The sequence below is a fragment of the Cavia porcellus genome, unplaced genomic scaffold (genome assembly GCF_034190915.1).
Source record: "Cavia porcellus strain 051 isolate PalLab524CR breed Dunkin Hartley unplaced genomic scaffold, mCavPor4.1 scaffold_27, whole genome shotgun sequence".
Lineage (NCBI taxonomy): Eukaryota > Metazoa > Chordata > Mammalia > Rodentia > Caviidae > Cavia > Cavia porcellus.
Window position 1 is genome coordinate 12,196,267 of NW_026947510.1, and position 23,564 is coordinate 12,219,830.

Below are 23,564 nucleotides of genomic sequence, written 5' to 3' on the forward strand. Positions count from 1 at the left end.
TACTTTGCAGCCAGGCAACATGGCAGCGCATACGTATAATCCCAGCACTTAGGAGTCTGTGGCAGGAGGATTGCCGTAAATCCAAGTCCAGCTTGGGCTATAAAGTGAGTTCAAGGCCAGTCTGAACTATGCAGGGAAACCTTGCCTTAGCCAAAAAATTAATAATAATAGTAGTATTCTTTGCCACTCTATAAAAAAGACATAAGACTTTACCGTTGGAGTAAAGCTTTTGTATTCGAGAGTGGAGCTGAACTTTTGTCCCTTCTTTTGCAGGAACTGTTTATGTAATCTATCCAGATGTCCAGTCGCTGACCAGTGAAACTTACTAAAGATGATAATGGCAGTAGTAGCTAACACTTACTTAGTGTGTTTTACACTCACTATTTCATGCCCTCCCCACAGACTTCTACTCTCACCGATAAGGAAATTGGGGCTTAAAGAAATGAAGTGCGTAGCACACAGTAGGCAGTTAGTATTTTTCAAGTGATAAACGAGTGGTTTGTTGAATACCACATCCGTAGAAATCAGCAAAGTCAAAATGTGAACCTAGATCTTTCTGCCCTGGAGCATGTGTTCCTGACTGATGTCAGTGCCCCACACATAACCCTGGGAAGGGCTGCAAAACAGGAGCAGATTCCCTGGCGGCATGAACGACTCTGATCTGCCACGGAGATGAAGTGCCTTGCCATAGCTGGGCAATGGGGGGTTCCCTGGAAATTTAGCTTCACTAGGTCTGAGATGGATCCTGGAAATCGGCTTTTCATTTGTTTGTATATTTTGAACTTCATAAATGTAATGTGATTAAATCCAAGTTTGTGAACCACCCTAAAAGGAAATAACCTTTAGATTTCCCCAAATAGTAACCAACAATTGTTTAATATCATGCATTGGATTTACACTAAACTTCAAGCTTTACACAATTTCAACTTTATTTATTCCCTTAATTGTAGCAAATTCTCACTTGTCTATAGGCAACTTTTATTTCTTATTTGGCTTTTCTGTTTTCAGTTTGTCTTCAGTTGTCTAATTGTTGTACTTGGGGAAATAACATTTTCCCTGATGTGCTTCCACTATTGCAATAGACTGTGCTTTTTTAAAATTGGAATTCCATTATATAAGAAGGAGGCAGAATCCTTAGCTTTCTTATTTTGCTTTTCTTTCCCTTACTTATTGATGCTGTAGGCTGTCTGTCATGTGTCGCACAAAAGTTCACAGATGTATCAGACTGAGGGCATCACGTCTGCATCACATCTGTGTGTTTCTCATTGGCCTTGTTCATTTTGGTCACCTTTTTAACATCTCATTTTTCATAAAAACATAAAATCACTTTTTTTCCCAGTGCAACTAATAGTCTGTGGGGAGACTAAAAATTATCTGAATACACTGCTCATTAAAATTTCCTCTGAGATTTAGCATCCACCTATAATTATTGCCTGAGCTAGTCATGACTACAAGATGTCTTTTCCAACTTCAGCCTACAATTCTGTCTTAGTTTTCTTGTTGCTGAGACAAAATACCTGACACCCAAAGTTAAAGGAGGAAAGGTTTATTTTAGCTCAGTTTGTAGAGGTTTCAATTCATAATCGACCAACTCCAAGGCAGGGTGATTTTGCAGAGGTACATTGCAGAGGAAAAACAGTTCATGGCAGGCAGAAGCAGCAAGCGGCAAGTGACCACAGCAGTCCTGTCTTTTATATCCTGTCCAGGCTGCCCAACCTCAATCCTAGCATTGCAACCTGAATCAATCCCAACACCACATTGTTGATCCCAGCAGCACACATCCTACATTCAGCCGCCTCCAAAATGCTCTCTGCTATGTTCACAAGAGATTGAGGAAGACATCTAGATATAAGCCATAGCACCTCTATATTTAACAGCCAACATTTTAATATGAGGTCCCTCACACCCTATTATTTACTAACAGTATATACTGACAAATTTTTATTTTTACATAGTCTATAATTCATTATTGTCTTTATAATTATTAAATGCTCAAAGTGTCCCAGCTTTGGCTTATTCTCAATTTAGTTTTATTCCATATCATATACAACAATATTCCTAAACTGTTTTGTGAAAATGTAATACAGGGGCTGGGGATTTAGCTCAGTGGCATAAGCACCTGCCTTGCAAGCAGGCAGTCGTGAGTTCGATCCCTGGTACCAATAAAAAATGAAAAAGACAAAAAAAAAATGTAATACAAATCTAGTAAAGTTTGTTAAAATGCAGATTCTGACTGTATGTCTGGGTGAATTGTGAAATGTTTATTTCTGACAAGTTCCCAGGATTTTGGATCTCCTTGGTTTGAGGACCATACTTTGAATACTGAATCAGTGGAAATATATTTAAAAGTAAACACTATTTCTACAGAGCAAAAAGTAAAAACTTAACTGTTATGTTCATTCATCTGTTACATGATCTAAGACTGCTAATTTATATAAATGTACATTATGTACACTTAGATCCTTAAAGTATAAAAACGCTACATATCATGGCTTTGTAATTAAGGAATTTTTGTCTCATGTGACACTTATCAATTGTTAAGTGTCAACAGGTCTGATGCTTTTAAGTTGTAAGGGCTTTGTGCTACTTTTGGGATTAAATTTCTTGTAATTTATGGTATGTACAAGAAGATATCATGTTACAGTTTTTATAATAAAAAGGACAGGAGTGCAGGACAGGAGATGAAATCTCCACTTCCTTCCTGGAAGGGGCAAGCTCTTTTTAACTGTAGTGCACAGGCTGGTGTCTGGTGTGTGCAATAGCAAGCATTCTTTAAATTAAAGGAGTAAGTGAATAAAACCATCTATCTACTTTTCTGGTTCTGAATTTTAAAAACAGTAGGATTTGTATAGAGGTGGTGTATTTTGGCAGTGAGTGTTTATTAGTATGATACTAGCTTGATGAGCCCTGTACATAGCTTAGACTTACTACTTTTACCTGCTTCCTATTGGAGATGGAACAATACGAAATAATTGGTAGTTTTTAAGACAAATTTCAAGATAAAAATATTCTTAACTGATATACTTTCCAGTACCCTCTGATTTTAAAACGATCCAGTAGTCTTTAACAGAACAGATTTCGCTGGAAACACGTAAACACTGGGGACTGCCAGGCTGTGCAAATGTGTGTTACCAACAGAGCCAGTGAAGAAGGATTCCCTGGCTTTCACCACTCCACATTCCCCAGAGAGTTGATGGGTTTATCTCCCATACAAATAAGGAAACTAGGGCTGTTGATCCAGCTGCTAGTAGCAATAAGGCCTTCCCTCACCCTAGGCCTCAAAACTCAGCTGTTGGCACAGTAGAGACCTCCAGACTAGAGACCGTTTCCTTTTCGTAGTTTTGCTCATAATGTTCCTGGAACAGCCATTTAACTCCTGTGCTTCTGGATTTTGTCATTAAGAAGGAAAATTACCCCTACCCCAGCTCACTGAAGAGCTGCAGAGGAAGTGGGGCTGTGCATACATTGAAACACTTGGTTCCTTGGGACAGAAGTTGCAACTGAAGTCAAAGTGATATTCTCGTTTGCTGCTTTCTTTCCTGTTTGCTGTGTAAAATCTGGCCAGTAGAAAAATCTGTGATGCTATTTTACTTTGATTCTGTTCTACCCTGTCCCAACTAACCACACCCAACCCGACTAACAGAGATGGACCACTGGACCTTTGCACGGAGCTATATCCCCAGCCCTTTTTTACTTTCCTTTATCTCGATTGTTTTTATTTTATTGTTACTTGGTTTTTGGAGACAAGGTCTTGCTTTGTAGTTCATGCTGGCCTTGAATTCACTATGGAACCCAGGCTGTTGTTGAACTTGGCTGATCCTCTTGCCTCAGCCTCTCAAGTACTTGGATTCCAGGTGTGTGCAAACACACCCGCCTTCCCTTTTATATTTTGAGACAGGGTCTTGCTAAGTTACCATTTGCCTCTGCGGGACGTGAACTTTTAGATCCTCCTGCCTCAGGCTTCCAGAGTGTTGGGGTTACAAGCATGTGTTAGCAAGCTCAGCTGTCCTTGGGGTTTTCAAAGTGTTTTTAAAATTTATTTTAAAAAGTTCAATCATAAACTGCATCTTCATGCAAGATGACATTCTCTAGTAATCTGTGCTATTGTTTTTTAAATTCGGTGTTTGCATGTATACTTTACTTTTCATTACTACCTGTTTGCAGTGTTTGCATTCCTTGTGTGGAGTTGGTACACACACATAACACTGATAATTCCTTTTCCTCCCTCCCTATCTCTTCCTTTCCCCTGGCTGCCTGACCTGGCCTCTAGCTTCCGAAAACTGATGAGTTTCTTGAATGTTCAGTTACCAGTGAACTTGTGAAAAGGAAGTTACACCTTGAAGAATTCATAGCTCTCGTTTGGTCACTGTAATTACTCTGGAGTGCTTTCAGTCCTGTGGTCGGTGGGCTCTTGAGTCCTCCCTGAGGTGGGCAGGGAGTGCACAAAATGAGACACAGTCAAAAGGGCGTAGTTTGTAGCAAGCGTGTTTACTCAGACACAGTACAATGCACTCTGCAGGCTCAGTGTTACAGGTCACGTAATAAATACACCCTCAAAGACCGAGAATGGGCACTGCCCAGATACGGCGATGACAGTGAGGCCGGGTCAGGTTATCTCGTTCTGTTTAGAATTTGGGCAGTGGCTAGGATGTGGTAATTAATGCAGCTTCCTTTCCATCAGTTGTGGATCTCCACCCTCTTGTCTGGAGGAGGAGTTTGTGCACCTGGTTGGAACCAGCACAGCAACCTAAATCAGTGCAGTCAAAAGCCCCAATAGAAAATACAAGTAAATGAGACCACCTGGTCAAAGGGTCACCACAACGTTACCAGGGCCCAGTGCCCTAAGGATGTGACTGGGAACAGCAGGTGTAACAGGAGTCAGAGGGGTAATTTGCAAGGGGCATGATTTGCTCTTCCAAGAAGTGCAGGGACCACAAAGTCCAGAAATTTATACCGTGACTGTTCTTAGAACTTTTTCTTACAATCCAGTTTCTCAGATGTATAGGTTATTTCTGGCTGAACACATACTCTGTCATCATATTCTAGTTTAACTGGAGGAAAGAAAAATAATGCCTCAAACTGAACTCTGACTGCCTGTTTTCTTGCAAACGTTTGATTAAAGGGTCAGAGAAAGGTGGACCACCAGGGAGCAGTAAATAAATTCTGCTATCTGGGCCCTAGCATCTGAAGTGTTTCAGTTATTCCTGGTTCAGGCCTGAGTTGGAACACTGAGAAGCTTCACTGGGTGGTTTTATAGCTAAGTTGGAGATGCACTGGCTAGCCTTACTGCACAGCTAGATGCATGTTACAATCGCTGGGGAAGATTTTTGAAGCACCACTATCAACCCCATCGTTGGAAATCCTCATCTAACTTTTCTGTATGGGGACCAGATTTTTTCCTAAGCTCACCAAGTGACTTTATTGTGTATCCAGGATTGAGAACTACTTTAGAGGATGATAGCAATTTATTTGTAGAAAACTGCCATCAATTGACAATTGAATGAATGGAATAGAAAATGTGTCCTGTGTTTTCTTTCTTTTTTCTTTTTGGTATTGGTCATCAAACTCACGATCTCGTGCTTGCCAGGCAGGCACTTATGCAGCTGAGCTAAACCCCTGGACCCTGTTTTCCTGTATGGATATGTTATGCAATTCTCATGAGATCATAGTATACTCTAGGAAACTGCAACTTTCTTGACTTAGTATGTTTGTAAAAACTGTTGTTACCAAATTTGAGGATACTGTGCTGAATTATCTCGAAAGTTTCCTTTACACTCTCTCATTCTGAAATTAGAATTGATTAGAGTCATTGAACAGTACTTGCATCATTTTTCTTATAGAATTTACCATCTGCTGTAGTAACTCACGTTCTACATCCTCAGCCCGGAGAGAGGGTTCTAGATTTGTGTGCAGCACCTGGAGGTAAAGCAACACATATTGCAGCACTGATGCACGATCAGGTGAGTCTGTCTCCCAAGAAAAGTCATCAACATGCTACAGATTTCAGTGGTGAAGGTGGGACTGTGTGTGACTTGGGATCACACTGATATCATAGTCCAATTTACTTCCTGTTCAGCCGGAGTGAGGACTGTTGGGTTATGGCAGGCACTGTAGCTTAAGGTCAGTAGACAGCTGCCACTTATACCTGGGTATGGTGGCACACTGCTGTAATCGCAGACTCAGGAGGCTGAAGCAAGTGGATGACTGTGAATTCAAGGCCAGACTGGTACAAACTCAAAGGCTAAACCAGCCTACACAGTGAGACCTTGTTACAAAAAAAAAAAAAAAAAAAAAACAGAAAAGATAATTGCCACTTATTAAGACTGTCCTGACACTTCTTTTTTGTTTGTTTGTTTTTATACAGTGTCTTCTGTAGTTCAGGCTGGTTTTGAACTCCATAGGTAGCCTAGGTAATTATACACATATGGAGCTAATATATACACAGGTGTGTCTTAAGGATCTTATAAACTTTATGATCTGGTTTAATTTTAAAGCCTGTTTCATGAGCACAGAATTTAAGTAAGCCTGGCTTTTGATAACTTTGATTTCAGTTTTACTTTGTTTGCGTGTGTATTTGCTAAGTTGTTTCCTTTTTTTTTTATAGGCTGGATTTATCTATGTTCAGAAATCATTGGAGGGTTGAGAGTGTGGCTCAGTGGTAGTGTACTTACCTAGCGTGTGCTTGGCTCTGGGTTCAGTCTGAGATGAGCAGGCAGTAAACTGTGAGACCAGAGTCTAGGGGAGAGGTCTGCTTTGCACATAAAAATTTGGGAACCATCAACATTCGGACAGGCTGATGGAGAATAGAAAGGTTCCGAACAGTGAGCTATGTGAATAGTGAATACCAGCATTTAAGTTGGAGATATAAGGAATGGCTGGCAGTGTAGGAGGGAAACAGAAGAGTCTGATTACCTGGAAACTGTCTGAGGAATGGTCGAAAAAGATGTTATGATTGTAGTACTAGTGTATATATAAGAAAGTATGTAACTGATGTAAAAAACTTACCTACGTCAGACTTACAAAAGCCCCTTTGCTCTAGCTGATTTACTTGATAGAAGATACTCTCACTCTCCAAAGTGATAAACTCATTTTTCATCTACATTTGATAATTCTTAACAGTCTCAAGGGACTTGCAAGCAATAGTTCATTGAAAAAAGTAGAAATATCTACCATTAGGTTGAAGCTATATATTTCCTTTTATTAATATATTAATTTTTTTTTGAACCAAGAACTGAACTTAAGACCTTGTACTTCCCCCGCAGGTGCCATGCCACTGAGCTATACTCCATTAGTATATTAATTATCCAAAGAATATTGATGAAAATTCCCATTACACTTTAGTGTGTAACTTTAACTCTGTTAGAATTTCTGAAAATACGGTATTATAAGCAAAGGGGATAAAAATATATATATTATTTATATATATTTATATGTCTATACATTATATATTTTTACATATCTATATATTATGTCATATATATATATATATATATATTTAAAGATTCATATTTTAAGTAAGTAAATTGAAGGCCCAGGAGTACTATCTTTGCATTACACACACATTCACTATGTATATATGTACTATACATATTCACTATACATAGAATTTGCGGTGTCCCTGATACAACCTCAACAAGTAGCTTCAGTTTTAAGGAATCTCTCCAATAGAAAAAGATACCTGTTTAAATTTTGAGGAATCAATATGCATGATATTACATAGTGAGAAATACAGAAAAAATATACTTCAAGAATTTAGTAGCAGGAAAACCTTGATGGAAAAATGCCTTAAATGCTTGTAGTGCATAAAATGAAATACAAAGGTTCATTTTATGGAGTTGTGTTTAATACAAATCCTTTTTTTAATCTATATGGAAGCTTAAATGTAGATTGTGATATGCTTTGAGATAGTGATAGTAATGCCCTGTATGGTGTAGTTCCTTGAAGTCCTTTTATTCTCTCTAGTAAGAGGTGTTTTCAACTAGTTAGTTGACTTTAAAATGCAATGTAAAAAAATATAAACTTAGTAGCATACACATAAGTGATTGTTGGGCTCAGGAGTCTGCATGATTCAGCTGATACCTTTGGGGCTCCTGGTCAGCTCCAGCTTGGTTATGTGGTTCTGGTAATTTAGGGTTGAGTCATTCACTTGTATGGTTTTCAGTTTGTATGGCTTTCAGTTCTCTAAAGTGACTTCAGGTGAGACAGCTGTGGTGCTGCCCTGCCTTTCTGGTCTGTACTTTTTCTGCAAAGACAAGAGAGTGAGCCCACTAAGGGTAGTAGCTGGGGCCTGGTGATGGCAGAGAGCAGAGTTGAGCACTCTGCTTCACCGCATTTACCATGGCCCCCAGGGCCAAGCAAATGACAAGGCTGAGCCCCAGTAAGTGTCTGTCACAGTGTGGGAGCATTATCAGCAAATATTCTTTATTGTTGTCTATACTATAAATTTCTTTCTCTTGTGAAGCAGAGAATTTGATGTACATATCATATAAGGATGATATATGTGTACACATACCTACGAGCAACAAAAGCAAGAAAAAAGGAATCAATCCACCATCTTATTTCATAATATTGTATCATTGTATGTTTAAAATGTCAACAATGCATGCCTATATGGTGGTGGTCTCTCATTTTTATTGACTTTGACTTAACTGATGTGTTACCATATATGAGGATTTTTGAAATATTTTTAATACTGTTCCAGGTTGTTTTGCTGTGATACAGAGCTTTTTGGCTTCTGATTTTCTGGCTTTCATTGCTAGAACTCACAGAAATTTTATGTGAATAGCTCAAAATATTATAGAGGGCTGATTTTGTAAGTGGCATTCATTTACCTATAAAGGCATTTTAGCTCAGATGTCTCATAGCATTAGTTCATGCACTTCTGTAGGTGAACAATCACATCAAATAAGTGATTTTAATGTTTGCTTTCAATGGGTGGTGTTGTAGTTAGGGGCTGCAGGGAGAACAAGACACTGAGTACACATCATTGATAGTATTATTTTATGATGGTCACCTAGATGGTCAAATACAAGAAGTGCAGGAAATCTGTCCACACATTGAGACCCAAGGAGTCCAGCTTAGGGCCTGAATCCTATAGCAGTACCCTGTGTGAGTCCAGCTGAAGCCCTAGAGCCCATGGCAGTGCCTCCCACGAGTCCCACGGAGGTCTATAGAGTCCATAACAGTGACTCCCGTAAGTCTGTTTTATGGATCTGCACTGGTAAGGCCCAAAGGTCAGTGGTAGAGGATAAAATATCTATGCCAGTGGAGTGAAGAATCTGTGCCAGTGGATTGAGGGTTCTACACTGGAGCCAAGAAGCAACGCTCAAAGTACAGACCAGGGCTCCCCCACCAAAAGTACCACAGCCATCCTCAGCCCCAGTAAGGTCTGAATTCATATCAGGATGCCAGTGTGACAAACTTCTAGAGATTAAACAGCGCTCTTCTTCCCCTCTGTAGTCAGGAAGTGATGTTAACATAAGGACCAGAGTTCTCCCAAAGTGAACCGCAGCCACTCTTAACGACAAGGTCCTGAGCTCCTCCAATGGTAATGGCCAAATTCGTATCAGGGAAGCTGGCCATGAGAAGCTCCTCTAAGACAACCAATAGCTCCAAACAACACCACTTAGGAGAACCCACAGTGCCATGGTGTTTGTCTCCACATCCTTTTATGCTGGCAACTTTTATTTTTTCCACTTTGTTGAGTATTTTATCCAGTGCTGTTACTTCTCCCTAAAGAAAATAAAATTTACAAAACAAAGCATAAATCCAAAGCACCACCACCATACAGGCATGCATTGTTGACATTCATGTGATATTTTAAACATACAATGATACAGTATTATGAAATAAGATGTGGATTGATTCCTTTTTTCTTGCTTTTGTTCCTCATTTGTATGTGTACATATATCATCCTTTTATGCTGACCACCAGTTTTTATTCTACTACAAGCGCTTTTTAAGTTTGAGTAGGTTGCAAGCACTTTGAAGTTTTGATTCCTTGTTTCAAAGTAGATAGTTATAAGATTAATTATCCGATAAGAGTATCTTTTTAAAAGAAAGACCTCAGTATTTGGTGTAAATTTGCCGTGTGTTTGTTAAAGAATACAGTGTTAAAAGTACAAATGGGACCATATTTTTTCACAAGCTAATTTTGTATTTTCATCGCTGCTTTGGATTTATGCTTTGTTTTGTGAATTTTATTTTCTTTAGGGAGAAGTAATAGCACTGGATAAAATACCCAACAAAGTGGAAAAAATAAAGCAGAATGCTTTGTTGTTAGGACTGAATTCCATCAAAGCATTTTGCTTTGATGGAACAAAGGCACTTAAACATGATATGACTGAGGACACACAAGGTAAATTAAATTTTATTTTTTTATTTAGTGTAACTGACAAATCATCATTGTGTGTATTTGTGGATTACCCTGCAGTGTTTTGATACACAGTATGTATAAACATGGCATGATCAAAACAAGCTGATTAACACATCCATTATTTGTTTTTTGTGGTATTTGAAATTTTTGCTAAGCAGTCTTCAAATACATAATTCCCATTAACTGAAGTTGCCATGCTATGTAGCAGATTTCAACAATTTGTTTTTTCCTGTCTAGCAGGAAACCTCTACCTTTTGGACAGCACCTCCCTATGCCTGGCCTGTTCTCCCCATCTCTAGTAACCCTGTGCTGCTCTCTGCTTCTGTCAGGTTGACTGTTTTAGATTCTGCATATAACTGGGATCATACAGTGTTTATCTATTTGTTTGTTTTTGGTTGCTGCTTTATTTAACTCAGCATAAGGAACTCCAGATTCATCCATATTGTCACAAATAACATAATATCCTTTCGAAAAGGCTACTTGTGTGTGTGTGTGTGTGTGTGTACACCATTCATCTATGCCGGATAGTTGAGTTGACTTCATATCTTGGCTATTGTGAATAATGCTGTAAGGACCATGGGGATGCAGGTATTTCTTTGGCATACTGATTTTAATTTCTGTGCATATATTCCCACTGGTGGATTATATGGTCAGTTTATTATTAGTTTTTTGGGGAACCATACCATTTTCCATGATGATATAACTAATTTGCATCCTAGTAACACTTGAGCTGTCACCATTATGTTGTTTTTTAGCCATCTTATCATGCATAACATGTTATCCTGTGATGGTTTTGATTAGCATTTCCATAATTAGTGATGAGCATCTTTTGATGTACTGTACTTGTCACTGTCTTCTTTGGAGGAAATATTCTTGTCCTTTTCCCATGTTTTAATTGGATTGTCTTCTTATTTTCCAGTTATTTGATTTTTTTAAGTGTTTTGAGTAGTAGCCTCCTGTTGGATGTATACTTTGAAAATACTTCTTCCCACTGTGTAGTCAACTTTGCTGTGCAGAAGCTTTTTAGTTTGACATAATATCAGTTTTACTTTTGTTGGCTGTAATTTCAGGGTCATATTAAAAAATAATTGTCTAGAGTAGTGCTGTGAACCTTCTCTGTGTTTTTTCCTTACTATTGTATTTTACATTTTCCAGGTCTTTAATCCATTTTGAGTTTATTTTTATATAAGGCATGAGATAATGATTGCTTCATTTTCCACAGGCAGATACTCAGTTTTTCTAGCACCATTCTTTTGGTTGGTGTTGTAGATGAGATTATTTTCTTAATATTTGTGGAAAATATTAATGTGTGGAAACACTGCTGATTTTTGTATGTTAATTTTATATCTAGAAACTTTACTAAAATTTTTTATTAGGCCTAATAATTTTCCCATGGAATTTTTAAGTTTTTTTCTACACAAGATCATGTCAGTAACAGACAGATGGTTTCATTTCTTTCTCTCACCTAAACATTTTAGTACTTACAGTACTGTGTTGAAAAGCAGTGAGAGTAGACATCTTGGTTTACCCTCTATCTCAGAGAGAAGCTTTGAAGTTTTTACCATTCATTTTGTTATTATTAATGCTATGGGCTTGTTACAGCCTTCCTGTGCTCAGATATATTTCTTGTATAGCTTATTTGCTGAAACTTTTATCATGAAAAGGCTTTGAGTTTTATCCAGTGCTTTTCCTGCCCCTATTGAGATAATCAAATTGTTTTTGCCCTTTGCTCTGTTAATGCAGTACGTCACATTTATTTTGCTGATGTATATAGGAACTGTGCTTGCATCCCTGGAGTAAATGTCATTTGGTCATGTTCTAGATTCAATTTTTGAATATTTTGTTGAGGATTTTTGCAGGATTTTGAATATTTTTGAATATTTGAATATTTTCAATTTTTGAATATTTTGTTGAGGATTTTGTGTTTATGAAGGATATTGAAGTAATTTTCTTCTATTCTGGCTTTTGTATTGGGGTAATGCTGGCCTCATAAAATAAATTTGGAAGAATTCCTTCTTCGGCTTTCTGGAAGAGTTTCAGAATGACTGGTATTAGTTTTTCTCTATAAACGATTAGTAGCATCCACTAGTGAAGGAATCAAGTCATAGGTTTTTCTTTATAGATTGAGTCTATTTATTTAGATCCTTGGTTTCTTCATGATTCAGTCTTGGTAGTGGTTTCATCTAGGAATCTGTTTCTTCTGGGTTACCGAGTCCATTGTTGTATAATTGTTCGTAGTAGTTTTTTATAATCTTTTGCTTCTGTGGTATCGTTTGAATTTTTTGTCTAGTAATTCATAGATAGGCATTCCTTGAGTTGTGAGTTCCTGGTACTTTTTGCTTTGTTCCTTTGTTGGTGCCATGTTTCTCTGTTTGTTCTTAATCCTTCTGGCTATGGATTTGTGTTTGCATATTTCAAGAAGCAGGGATTTACAGTCTTTGCAAACTGGCTTTATGTAGGAATGAGCCTTCCAGCTCATCTGTCCATTTTGAGAAACTCAGATCACACTGTCTGTGAGCTGTTTTGCTGCTGGAGTCACTGGACAGGGTGATCCGATACCTTGGGTCAGCCCATGTAAAAACTGGACCCACGGTGGTGGACCTTCAGGTCAGAAGTGCATCAGTTGTTCTAGAACCTATAACAACACAAGCTTCCCTGAAGATGATGTAGAACTGGATGACTGAGCTTGAGTACAGGCTATTGCCCGGGGCTAAGATAGTCTTGGTTCCTGAGTCCACATGGGGCTAATCTGTCAGTAGGTTGGGCCTGCAGCTTTAGTCAGGGCATTGGGCAGGTCCCTAGGGTTGGCCTGAAGTTGCAAGTGACACTGGTGGTCCTAGAGGACTGACGGGGAACTTATGGCATGCGTTCCATGGCAGGCATGCAGAACCCTCTCTCAGTGTGTGAGCCAAGTGTATGAGTTGTTTTTTCTAAACTGAAACATCAGTGTTTGGGTTTAATTACAGTGTTGGGACTTTGCCACAAATATTTAAGTTTTGGGTTGCAGTTTGGACACTTGGTTTCTATAAGGTTCACCATCACTGTCCTAGAGCCTCAGTGTGTGGGGTCCTCCCCAGCATCAGAGGTTAATAGGGCAGGACTGGATTTTTTGTCCACTGGAACAGGCCTGGAACCTGGGCCCACTAAAGTGGACTTGGAACAGGAACAAACATAGACTCTGGATTTGTGGGGATCAGTCTGACATCTGCGATCATAAGTGCTCCTCTTGTACCTGAAACCATAGTGACTAAGCTAGAGTCTGGTGCTAAAGGTACTGACAAGGAGTCAGAATCCACAAAGTCTGTTTGATTCCTGGTTTAAAAAAAAATCCACAAAGTCTGGCTTAGAGTTTGGCTTAGAGTCAGGTACTGGCCTGGTGGCTAGGTCCATAAGGTTTGACTTAGGTCCTGGCTGCACGCAGCCAGCCTAGAACCTGGATGCTCAGGGTGTTCCTGTTGCTCTGCGGGAGCAAGCTGAGGGTCTGGGGCTACTTAGACTGGCCTGGAAGGTGGGGCTGTGGCTGCCTGATACTTGGTTTGATGAGGATGGGGCTGGTAATAGAATATGCTCTTGATGACTTTGCTTTCCTTCCCCCAAGCAGAGGATTTTTCTCGATTCTGTGTTGCCTGGGGTTGAAGGAGAAGTGATGTAGGTGATGTAAAAGTGTTTCTCCTACCCTCTTTGATGTGTCTTTTCTTATAATAAGTCTCAAATAGGGCAGACAGAGGATATGCCCAAATACAGACAAAAATACAAATGACCAATAAATCAAAACCACGTTTAATGAAGACTGGGAGAAACAAGTATACATAAAATTTAAGGGTAGATTGATGTAGCGTTTCTAGTGGGTTTTACCAGTATATGTCCAAAAAATAATTTCTTAGGAATTTCTTCAAAAATAATAGATAAGAGAGCAAAGATGGTTACAGAGGGAGATGAGGTAGATAATTGCTTTTATCTAATAGCTTTGAAATCAGAAAAAAACAGATGACATTAGGGTGAAATTTGAAATGATGCTGTAGGTTCTATAGGAACAAGTAACTTTAAATAAAAATGTCTTACTTGTAGGGATCATATAAAGATATGTACAGACCATTTTGTTTCATGAGTTCTCCAGATCAGGAATTAGACTAATTTGCAATTAGAATAATTGCAAAAATTATTCCAGTGAATGCACAGGGTGCTCTGTGGAGGACTGAATCCAGGCTCACTGTGGTCCACAACCAGGGTGATACTGACAGCAACAAGGAGACCAAGGAACAATAGAGTGAGAGCCACTACCTGACAGACTCATTTTCTGGAGCTGTCCCCAGTACGAGTTACCAAGAGAAATCAATTCCTAAAATAACTAGAATTAATTCTGAGTCTTAGCTCTGATGAACTATGGTTTCTAAAGTAGGGAGTGTAGGATCTCATTTGATTGCATCTAGGTTTATACTATATTAAGGAAAAACCCAACAGTAATACCCATACTTTTATGGATGGCATGGTGGCACATGCCTGTAATCCCAGCACTCAACAGGTTGACTCCTGAGGATTGCTGTGAGTTTAAGGCCAGCCTGGGCTACATAGTGAGTCAAGGCCAGTCAGAGCTATATAGCAAGACCTTGTCTCAAAACAAACAAGCAAATTCCACATTTTTAAACTTTTGTTCAAACTCAAATCTATATTAAACATAAGTCAATCTTAGCTTTACTGGGTGCCTCAAGGGAATCATTATTTTTTATCCAAAGCAATACTTTGATCTATTGTTTTGGTTTTTTTTTTTTTTTTTTTTTTTTTTTTTTTGCTTTTGGTAGTACTGGGAATTGAACCCAGAACCTTCACACTGAATTAGAGCCACAGCCTTTTTATTACTATGGAGTTTGAGACACGGTCTCCTAAACCACAGCATTAAGATCCTGGTTGTTGCTTATATCTGGAGTTTTCTGTTCTAGACCAATATGACAATTAGCAAATATTTTTATATTCGCTGTATAGAAGGACCTCCATTCTCACCAGAATCTTTTGACCGAATTCTCCTTGATGCACCCTGCAGTGGAATGGGACAGAGACCAAACATGGCTTGTACTTGGACTTTGAAGGAAGTGATGTCATATCAGCCACTACAGCGAAAACTCTTTTCTGTGGTATGTGATGATCTTTTGCTGTGAAGGATGTTGACCTTGGGTAGTTTGAAGTTTAAGCCACTGGGGGCAGTGTTCAGAGTAGTGTTATTCACAGTAGCCAAAAGGTGGAAACAACCCGCAAATCCATTAACAGAGAAATGAATAAACATATCCATACATGGAAGATTATTCACCCTTAAAAAGAGGTGAAATTCTGACATAGGCTCTAATGTGGATGAACGTTGAAGCATCAAATAAGCCAGACATAAAAGGAAAAATGTTTTATGATTCCACTTATATAAGGGCCCTAGAATGACAAATTCATAGGAAGTAAGCTAGAGGTCACTAGTGAGTAAGGGATGGGGAGTGGAGATTAGGGGGTTCCTGGTGTGGTTACAGAGTTTCTGTCTGAGGTGAGTTTCTGTTAGAGATGACGAACAGTTCTGGAGACATGTAGAAGTGATAGCTGCACAATGCACTTAATGCCTTTTGAATTACACACTTAAAATGGTTAACATGATGTTTTATGTTATGTATATTTTATTTCACACAAAAGACTGAGAATGCCTAATTTAAATACAGAGAGTTTTCCTTTGTGTCAACTCACCCTTTTTGTATTTTACTTACTTTTTAGTACTAAGGCTTAAACCTAGGGCCTTTGCACTGAGCTCCATCCCAGCACTGTGTAAATTTGTAACTTTGAGACAGGATCTCATTAAGTTACTTAAGTTGTGCAGGCTGGGTTTGCATTTGCATATCTCCTAACTCAGCCTCCCAGAGTGATGGGCTTATAGGTATGTGGAACCCAGTAGTGTATCCTTTCAAATACAAGACGATGGTGAAATTTCTTCCTGAATTATGTAATGAATTTCAAACATTGTGGTCTGTGTTTTTAAAAAAGTGAATGGTTCACACAGTTAGTAACTGACATAAAGAATTGATGCAAAATGAATTGTTTTTTATTGGGCTCCTGAGTCAGCTGATGACATTAAATGTAGAAAGTCAATGAGATGCAAAAGATTACAGTAGTGAATAGCAGCATCCAGTAAAAGGGCCATAAAAACTTTGACAATTAACTGATTTCCAGTGTGTGTTAGAAAAAACCCAGATAAAACACTCTATTTCTGTGATTTCACTGAGTATAGACACCCTTTGATCAAAGATGAATTCATTATTTCTTCTTAGCCATTCAATTATAAATACGTAGACGAACACAACAATGGGTGTACTGTAATTATTTTGTCTCTTAAGTTGTCCTTGGGTACATTTCTATGCATCTCTCCTTTCCAAGTTCACAAAAGTAGCCACTCCTTGTGGATTGTGTAACATTTTTTCGGTAGTAGTCAGAAAATACATAGAGTTAGAACAGCAGGCAGCAAACAGGAAGTTTTACATATACCTGCAAGCCACCTGGATTTAAGAGTGAAATTAAGATCCCAGTTTAAGGGACTTGGGTTTTGTTCTTTTTTAGGGTATAGCAGAGAAGGAAATTTTAAAAGATTCTAGAGATAGATTTATGATTTCAATAAAAAGGAATATCTGACCTGTGAGAAACAACGTGACTATAGCAGGTGTGCCACTGGATGAATACAAATTGAAATGGAATGTGCATTATTTAGTTGGACACATCTTGATTTGAGCCATGGCTTCTTCACCTAAGTGACTTTAGTTATGCTGATTTCAAATTCAGAGAAATGAGCATAAGGACTCAACCTAATAGGAACTGCACTGCAAATAGTAATCTTACCTCATGGTTGTTACAAGACTATCAATGAAAAGTATTTAATAAACAAATTTATACAAATAAATAATAACAAAGTTTAAATTTCTCTAGTGTGAAGAAACCACAAACATTTATGCTAAATTTTAAAAATAAAATATAGGTATTTGAGACAAATTCATGCTAGTTTAGCACTTTATTTGCTGATTTATTTGCTTGACACCGAGCGCCTGCTGTATGCAAGACATCACGCTATGATCGGTGTCAATAACACAGAAGTAAAAAAGTCGACAAATGATTCATACCCCTGTTTTCTGAGTTTTCCATCTCGGGTTGTTGGGGAGAGTGAACAAGTGAGTGAGTTGTTCAGATTATGACAGGCCCTGAGCTAGGAGCCTGCGGAGAGAACCAAAGCAAGGCAAGTGCGGTAGCAGTGCTGGACTGTAGTATTTGGGATGTCACACAGGGTGGTCAGGAGGAAGGCTGCTGTAAGGGGACATGGAGCAAAGGTGACCTGCGAAAGGAGTACGCAGTGTGGAGAAGGAGTGTCCCAGAGTTCCAGCCGGGCGAAAGATCCCGAGGTGGGGCGAGCCTTGCCGAGTTCCAGAGACAGCCGGAGGCCAGTGGCTCTAAAGCAGGACACGAGGTACTGTAGAGGAAGCCAGCAGGCAGGCCTCCGGAGGACTTGCAGCCTCTCTAAAGACTTTTGGCTTTGACGCTGGGTGGCAGTGGAAGGGCACTGGAAGGGTGTCAGGCTAAGAGGTGACCAGTGGGACGCTGCACTGCACTCTGGCTTTGGATTGAGAATAAGTGGTCAGAAGACAGGAGGGAAGCAATAAACTAAGTAGGAGACTGTGTGAGTCCTCTAAGAAATGAGGAGGGCTGCACCAGAGTACTGGTGGAGGCTGTGAGAGAACCTACAGGATTTGGGGACGCGTGGCGAGTGTGAGAGGCATGAAGTAGAATCTGGGCTGGCGCTGCCCACCTCGGAAGGATGGGAAGACTTCCACGATAGGTTTCGGAAGCCGCTTCAGACAGCGGCTCATTTTGGGACATGAAGTGTTGAGGAGGCAGCTGAATATGAGTGTGGAATTCAGAAAGAAGGCGTGGCCTAGCAATGTGAACTTCCCAATTTTTGAAATAAGGTTGCTGTCTGAGTGGATGAAACTCTGGTGTTTGAGAATCCTGGTCCAAGTGAAGCACGAGAGCGCTAAGGCGGGAAATGCAGCTGATCTGGGATGCAAGGATTGTGCTCTGCTTACCTACCATGGAGAATGTCGTTCTTCGTTTTATTTCTCAGCTACTTGTAGGTGTCACCCTTTATGCTGTAAAGTCCCTTCACTTACGTGGCCTTGTGGTGTACAGGACTGACTTAGTTCTCTCTAGGCAGCCCAGCTGCTGAAGCCAGGAGGCATGCTCGTTTATAGCACGTGCACTATCACCCTGGCAGAAAATGAAGAGCAGGTTGCCTGGGCCCTCAGCACATTTCCTTGCCTCCAGCTTCAGCCCCAGGTAAGAGTGGTTTCAGTTTTTCTCTGTGCAGAGTGACAAATTACAGAAGTGGAAGTGTGGTGATAGGCGCTGGGTGTTACATGCTGAAATATGTGAAGTAAAACTCATGAAACAAATACCTTAGTAAACAAGAACATTTCTCCTTTTAGATCACTTTTAGATGGCCACAGGGAATTTGCATGTTGGCGACAGACTGTTTTCCCCTTATGTTTTGCCATTATGCTGAAATGACACAAAACTTGGGTGATTTTTGTTACGTGTTTATTCTACTAATAGCTGTCTTTCATAGGACTTGGCATTTGGGTTTCAAAGTTGTTTTTCCTCATTTCTAATCCCATATTTTTCTCCTAACAATATATATCAAGTATTTTTGTCTCAGGTCACATCTAAGCCCAAACCTATTTCACTAACTGGAATATCCAAAGACCAAAAAGGCCGGTGGAGAAGGGAAATGTTGAGGATTATTGCTTTTTTATAATTTGTTATATAAAAACCTAAGCTTTAAGCTTTCTTGTACTTGGCACTAATCTAATTTTATGATTCCGAAGACTACTTATGATTCAATTTTAAGCCATAGAAATAAGTAATCCAGAAATGGTTTCTAGACTCAGAAGCCCTAGATGAAGGGAAGACTTCAGAATTCACTTAGAATTCATACTGAAATGTCAATCTGTGTTCTTAAGTACATATCTGAAAACCTATCTTTATTAATACATAAACGTGTGGCTGTGAGTGATGACTCAAGTTAGTTATGGATCTTTTGTACTTGTGCTTTGCAAGGACCACTGAATTTGTTTGGATTCCATATAACTCAAAGCTAATGGATATAGCCTTAATTTATTGATCCTTCACTAATACGTGTTCTCCAAGGACATGTAAAACCAATTGGATGGGTCAGAGAAACGCATTTTTGATATTTGAAGAACTTTTTTCAGAAGTGTGAAAAGAACTAAGTAAAGCTGACTTTTATCTGTTACTTTATGGATAATAATGTTCCATTTACTGCATTCTCAGTGTACCCCAGGCATGATGCCATCTCTCTATTTTAGTTCAGAACTTAGCATTTTATCTGTTTTATAGATCTGAAAAGTTGGGTTTAGATAGAGTTACCTACTTAAGATCACACAGCAAAAATTTGACGGAGCTGCAGTTTCAGTTCAGGGTTTCTAACTGGAGTTCAGGCCTTTTACAGTGTCACCCAGTACCTGGTAAGCATGCAGGACGTAAATGGTCTTCCTTTCGTTGCGTGAACACATAGTACCGCTTTTCTGTTCTACCACTCAAAAGCATCATGTACGTTCCACAAAGTAAAAGCATTTACTGTTCTCTGTTTTGGACGATGTGATAGGTTTAACTCAGTTTGTCTCTTTTTTTGTTTTTGTTTTGTATTTTTGAGACAAGGTGTTACAATCTAGCCCAGGCTGGCCTTGAACTCACAGTAGTTCTCCTGCTTCAGCCTCCAGAGTGCTGGGCTTATAGTCATGCACCACCACCCCCCGCTTTTAGTTAATCTTTTAATTTAATTGTTAACATGTGGCAGGGACAGCATTCATCCACCTGGTTTTCTCCTAATAGGAGCCACGGATTGGAGAAGAAGGGATGATGGGAGCTGGCTTATCACTTGAACAGTTGAGACAGCTGCAGCGATTCGATCCATCTGCTGTGCCATTACAGGACCCTGACCAGGATGCTCTTAGAGATGCCACAGCAGAAGACATGATCCGGCTGGCAAATAAGGATTGTATAGGTTTTTTTATTGCAAAATTTCTAAAATGGAAAAGCACATCAGAGAAGGATCCTCAGAAATGAAAATTCCACATCCTTGCTTTCTGTTCTATTCCCCTCATATCTCTTAAACCAGAGTGACATCAGGCCACCTAAGGATAGTATGGTTGCCAAGGAAACAGGAGATGGCCGGTGGTTTCACCAGGACTGCCAGTGGTTTCATCAAGACAGAGAATTGTGTGTATGGGTGGGGGTTGTGAAATTATGTTCTGGATTGAAAAAATGTTTTCTAGGATTCAGTAGTGTATAAAGCAAAGGAGCTACTTATGGATGCCTGTAACATTTTCATTTGGGGTCTTGTTTTAATTAATAAAGAATAATACTAAAAATTAGTATTTAATATGGTTATGAAAAATTATTTTGTGTTCTCAAGTTTCTAAGTAGTTATTTCCTTAAGAACTAAGGCTTGGAAAGTATAATATAATATTTACCATGTGCCAATAACTTGAGGTAAGTATTTTACTTGACTTTTTATTGTACATTAACCCTCTTTTAAATGAAGTCAGGACCTCTTCTAAATGATAGTCTTGAAACCAGAAAGTTGAATATTGTCCTTAGTTGTACATAAAAGTGAAAATCTTCCACGTTTGGGTACTTTGAGCCTGTGCTGGAATGCCGAGGCAAGTTGCTAGAAAATACTCAATGAGAATGAGAAAACCAGCTTGTGACACTCACAACTGTCCCGGCACTCTCACAGCAGGGCTTGGTGTTCGTTTCTCAACAGTGCCAACCTCAGCTATGATGACTGACTATGAGAGATTAAAATCTAAGTGCAGACAAACCAAGCACATCATCCAAGCAATAAAGGGACCAAACATCCCTCCGTGGTGGCCAGTGTGTCTGTTTTTAAAACTTAATTGTAGCCTCATGCTTGTTCTTTCCTTTTACCTGCTTTTTAGGTAAGATCTGTTAAAATATCCAGTGCATCCCCCCCAAGAGAGTAATGAGAACTGAGGAGTAATAAAATCCAAAATGTATAAATTTTGTTATAAAAAAGAGAGGGAGGGGAAAAAAAAAAGAGCTCTAACGGATATAACAACAAGTGTGTTTAGGGATGTTAAATAGCTGACTATATTAATGTTTTTGGATCATTGAACACAGCTGTTTGCAGTCTCTCCGTTTGAATGTCTACTTTGTATTCTTTGATACTGTGATTTGAGCAACTATTTCCAAGATGATATTATGTAATCTATTAACAGGTGATTTCTTACTGTTATGTTTTTTTTTTTGTAGTTATGTATTATGTGTAACCTTACACTGCTTTGTTCTGTTTTGTGTTTTTCTCTTTTTCCTCTTAAATAAAAAAAAAAAAAAAAAAAAAAAATATCCAGTGCAGCTATAGATTAAAGGCTATAAACACCTCAGACTACGTTGTTGGTTTTCATTCAAGTCACCCAAGTTACTGGGCCTTGGATGTATGAAGTAGAAAGTCAGAATCAGTTACCTAATACTAGTTTAATTTCCTCTTTTCCTCATAGGTTTTCTTTAAGAACTTCTCAAATGACTTACTGTTGCCAAAAGATCAAAAGGTCTTGTATGTGACGTAAGATCCTTTGAGAGCTTTTCTGGTACACTAATCTCTGAGCTTTATTTACAGCTTTGGTACCTGTATCTTCTCCTATCATGCCCCTTAAGACATTGTTCACCAGTCAGGCTCCTGGAGTCTCACCACCATGCTTCGAAAGCATCCTGGACGCAGAGAGCTTTAGTTTTCTATTTTTAATAGCATGAGAGAAAAGTTCCTGCGAGCTTCATGAGATTCCGATGGTTTCTCTGCATCCTTCATCCTGCCTGTACATCTTAATAAATGTCATTTGACTAAGCAGAAACTGTCTACCTGTGGGCACTTGTGTTTTCAGAGCTCAGCCTACTTCCTCAGATTTAAATGTCTTATAAGAAACTGCAGAATCTCTTTCCTTTTATGTGCTGGGCGAGGATGAAAACAGTGGGAAAGCAGCCTGGCAGCAAATTTGCGTTGTTTATTTTGGGTAAGTACCAGCAAATGTGAAGAGATGAACAGTGATAGGGAACAGAAAGAGTTTGCGCATTTAAAACAAAAGAAAAAGAACCTTGTTGAAATTTTTTCTTTAACATGCTCAATTTTCAGTGAGTTTCATCGCCATTTTTAAAACAGCAGAACCACAGTAGACACTGCTTCTCTTTGATCAAATGATACTTGCAGGCCTGAGACAGAGTGAGAGACTCAAGTAGTCACTTGCATCTTTTACAGCTAGAAATAGTTTTTCTGCCATAGAATCTGTTACCTGCTCAGAAATGGTGACAAAAAGTAAACAACTTGGAAAATAAAACACGTACTCATGGAACACAGAAATGTAAAAACAAGTGCATTAAAGAGGAAAATCCAGTAAATGCAAGGAATTAATGTATGTCTCTACATTGTTTTAATATTTGTAAGAAAGCAAAAATATTTAAATTCAACAGTGAATACATTTTATTCAACTCCTTGTGTTACATTTTAGTTTTCTTTTCCTTCCTTCCTTCCTTCCTTCCTTCCTTCCTTCCTTTCTTTCTCTCTGTCTTTTTGAGACAAGGTCTTGCTATGCAGTTCACGCTGGCCTTGGGCTCACATTGTAGTCCAGGTTGGTCTCAAAACTTGCGTATGATCCTCCTGTCTCCACCTCCCAAGAGCTGGGATTGCAGCAGTGGGCCACCATGCCCAGCTTGTTACGTTTTAAATAGCAAAGTGCAGCACAAATAAAAATATACTTTGGCAGAAATTAAAGCTGGCCCAGAATCCATGGTAGTTGCCTGTTTTGTTTAATAGTATGCTCCTACTTTAATGGCATCATGCATCCCAAACTAGTAACAGTACATCACAGAACAGAGGGGAGAGGATGAGCTGAATGTGTCACTAGGATGGGCTTCATTTTAAAAATGAAAATTCAAAATATGAATAATTGTTGCACAGATAAGGTGGAACACGCTTACTGAAGCTCATATTTTTAAAAAATCTTTTGTTTTCCTTGAGTTCCTTTTTTTTAAGTCAGCTATGAGAAGATTACTGAAGGAACATCAGCTGGTTATACGTGAGATGAACCACCAGT

General features: G+C 39.0%; 1 protein-coding gene across 5 annotated transcripts in view; it reads left to right on the forward strand.

The window, feature by feature from the left end:
- LOC100713157 (tRNA (cytosine(72)-C(5))-methyltransferase NSUN6-like) overlaps positions 1–20,839 on the forward strand; it is a 28,561-nt gene extending 7,722 nt beyond the window's left edge. For 4 of the 5 annotated variants that reach the window (XM_063238513.1, XM_063238511.1, XM_063238514.1 and 1 more), the window contains exons 4-9: positions 5,841–5,960; positions 10,212–10,356; positions 15,355–15,503; positions 17,669–17,848; positions 18,589–18,714; positions 20,290–20,839. In XM_063238513.1, coding sequence (XP_063094583.1) covers positions 5,841–5,960; positions 10,212–10,356; positions 15,355–15,503; positions 17,669–17,848; positions 18,589–18,714; positions 20,290–20,523 — 954 coding nt within the window. In that variant the 3' untranslated portion in view covers positions 20,524–20,839. Of the gene's footprint in view, positions 1–5,838; positions 5,961–10,211; positions 10,357–15,354; positions 15,504–17,668; positions 17,849–18,588; positions 18,715–20,289 lie in introns of all 5 variants that reach the window. The other variant, XM_063238515.1, reaches the window with a different exon arrangement.
- Positions 20,840–23,564: the final 2,725 nt, after the last annotated feature.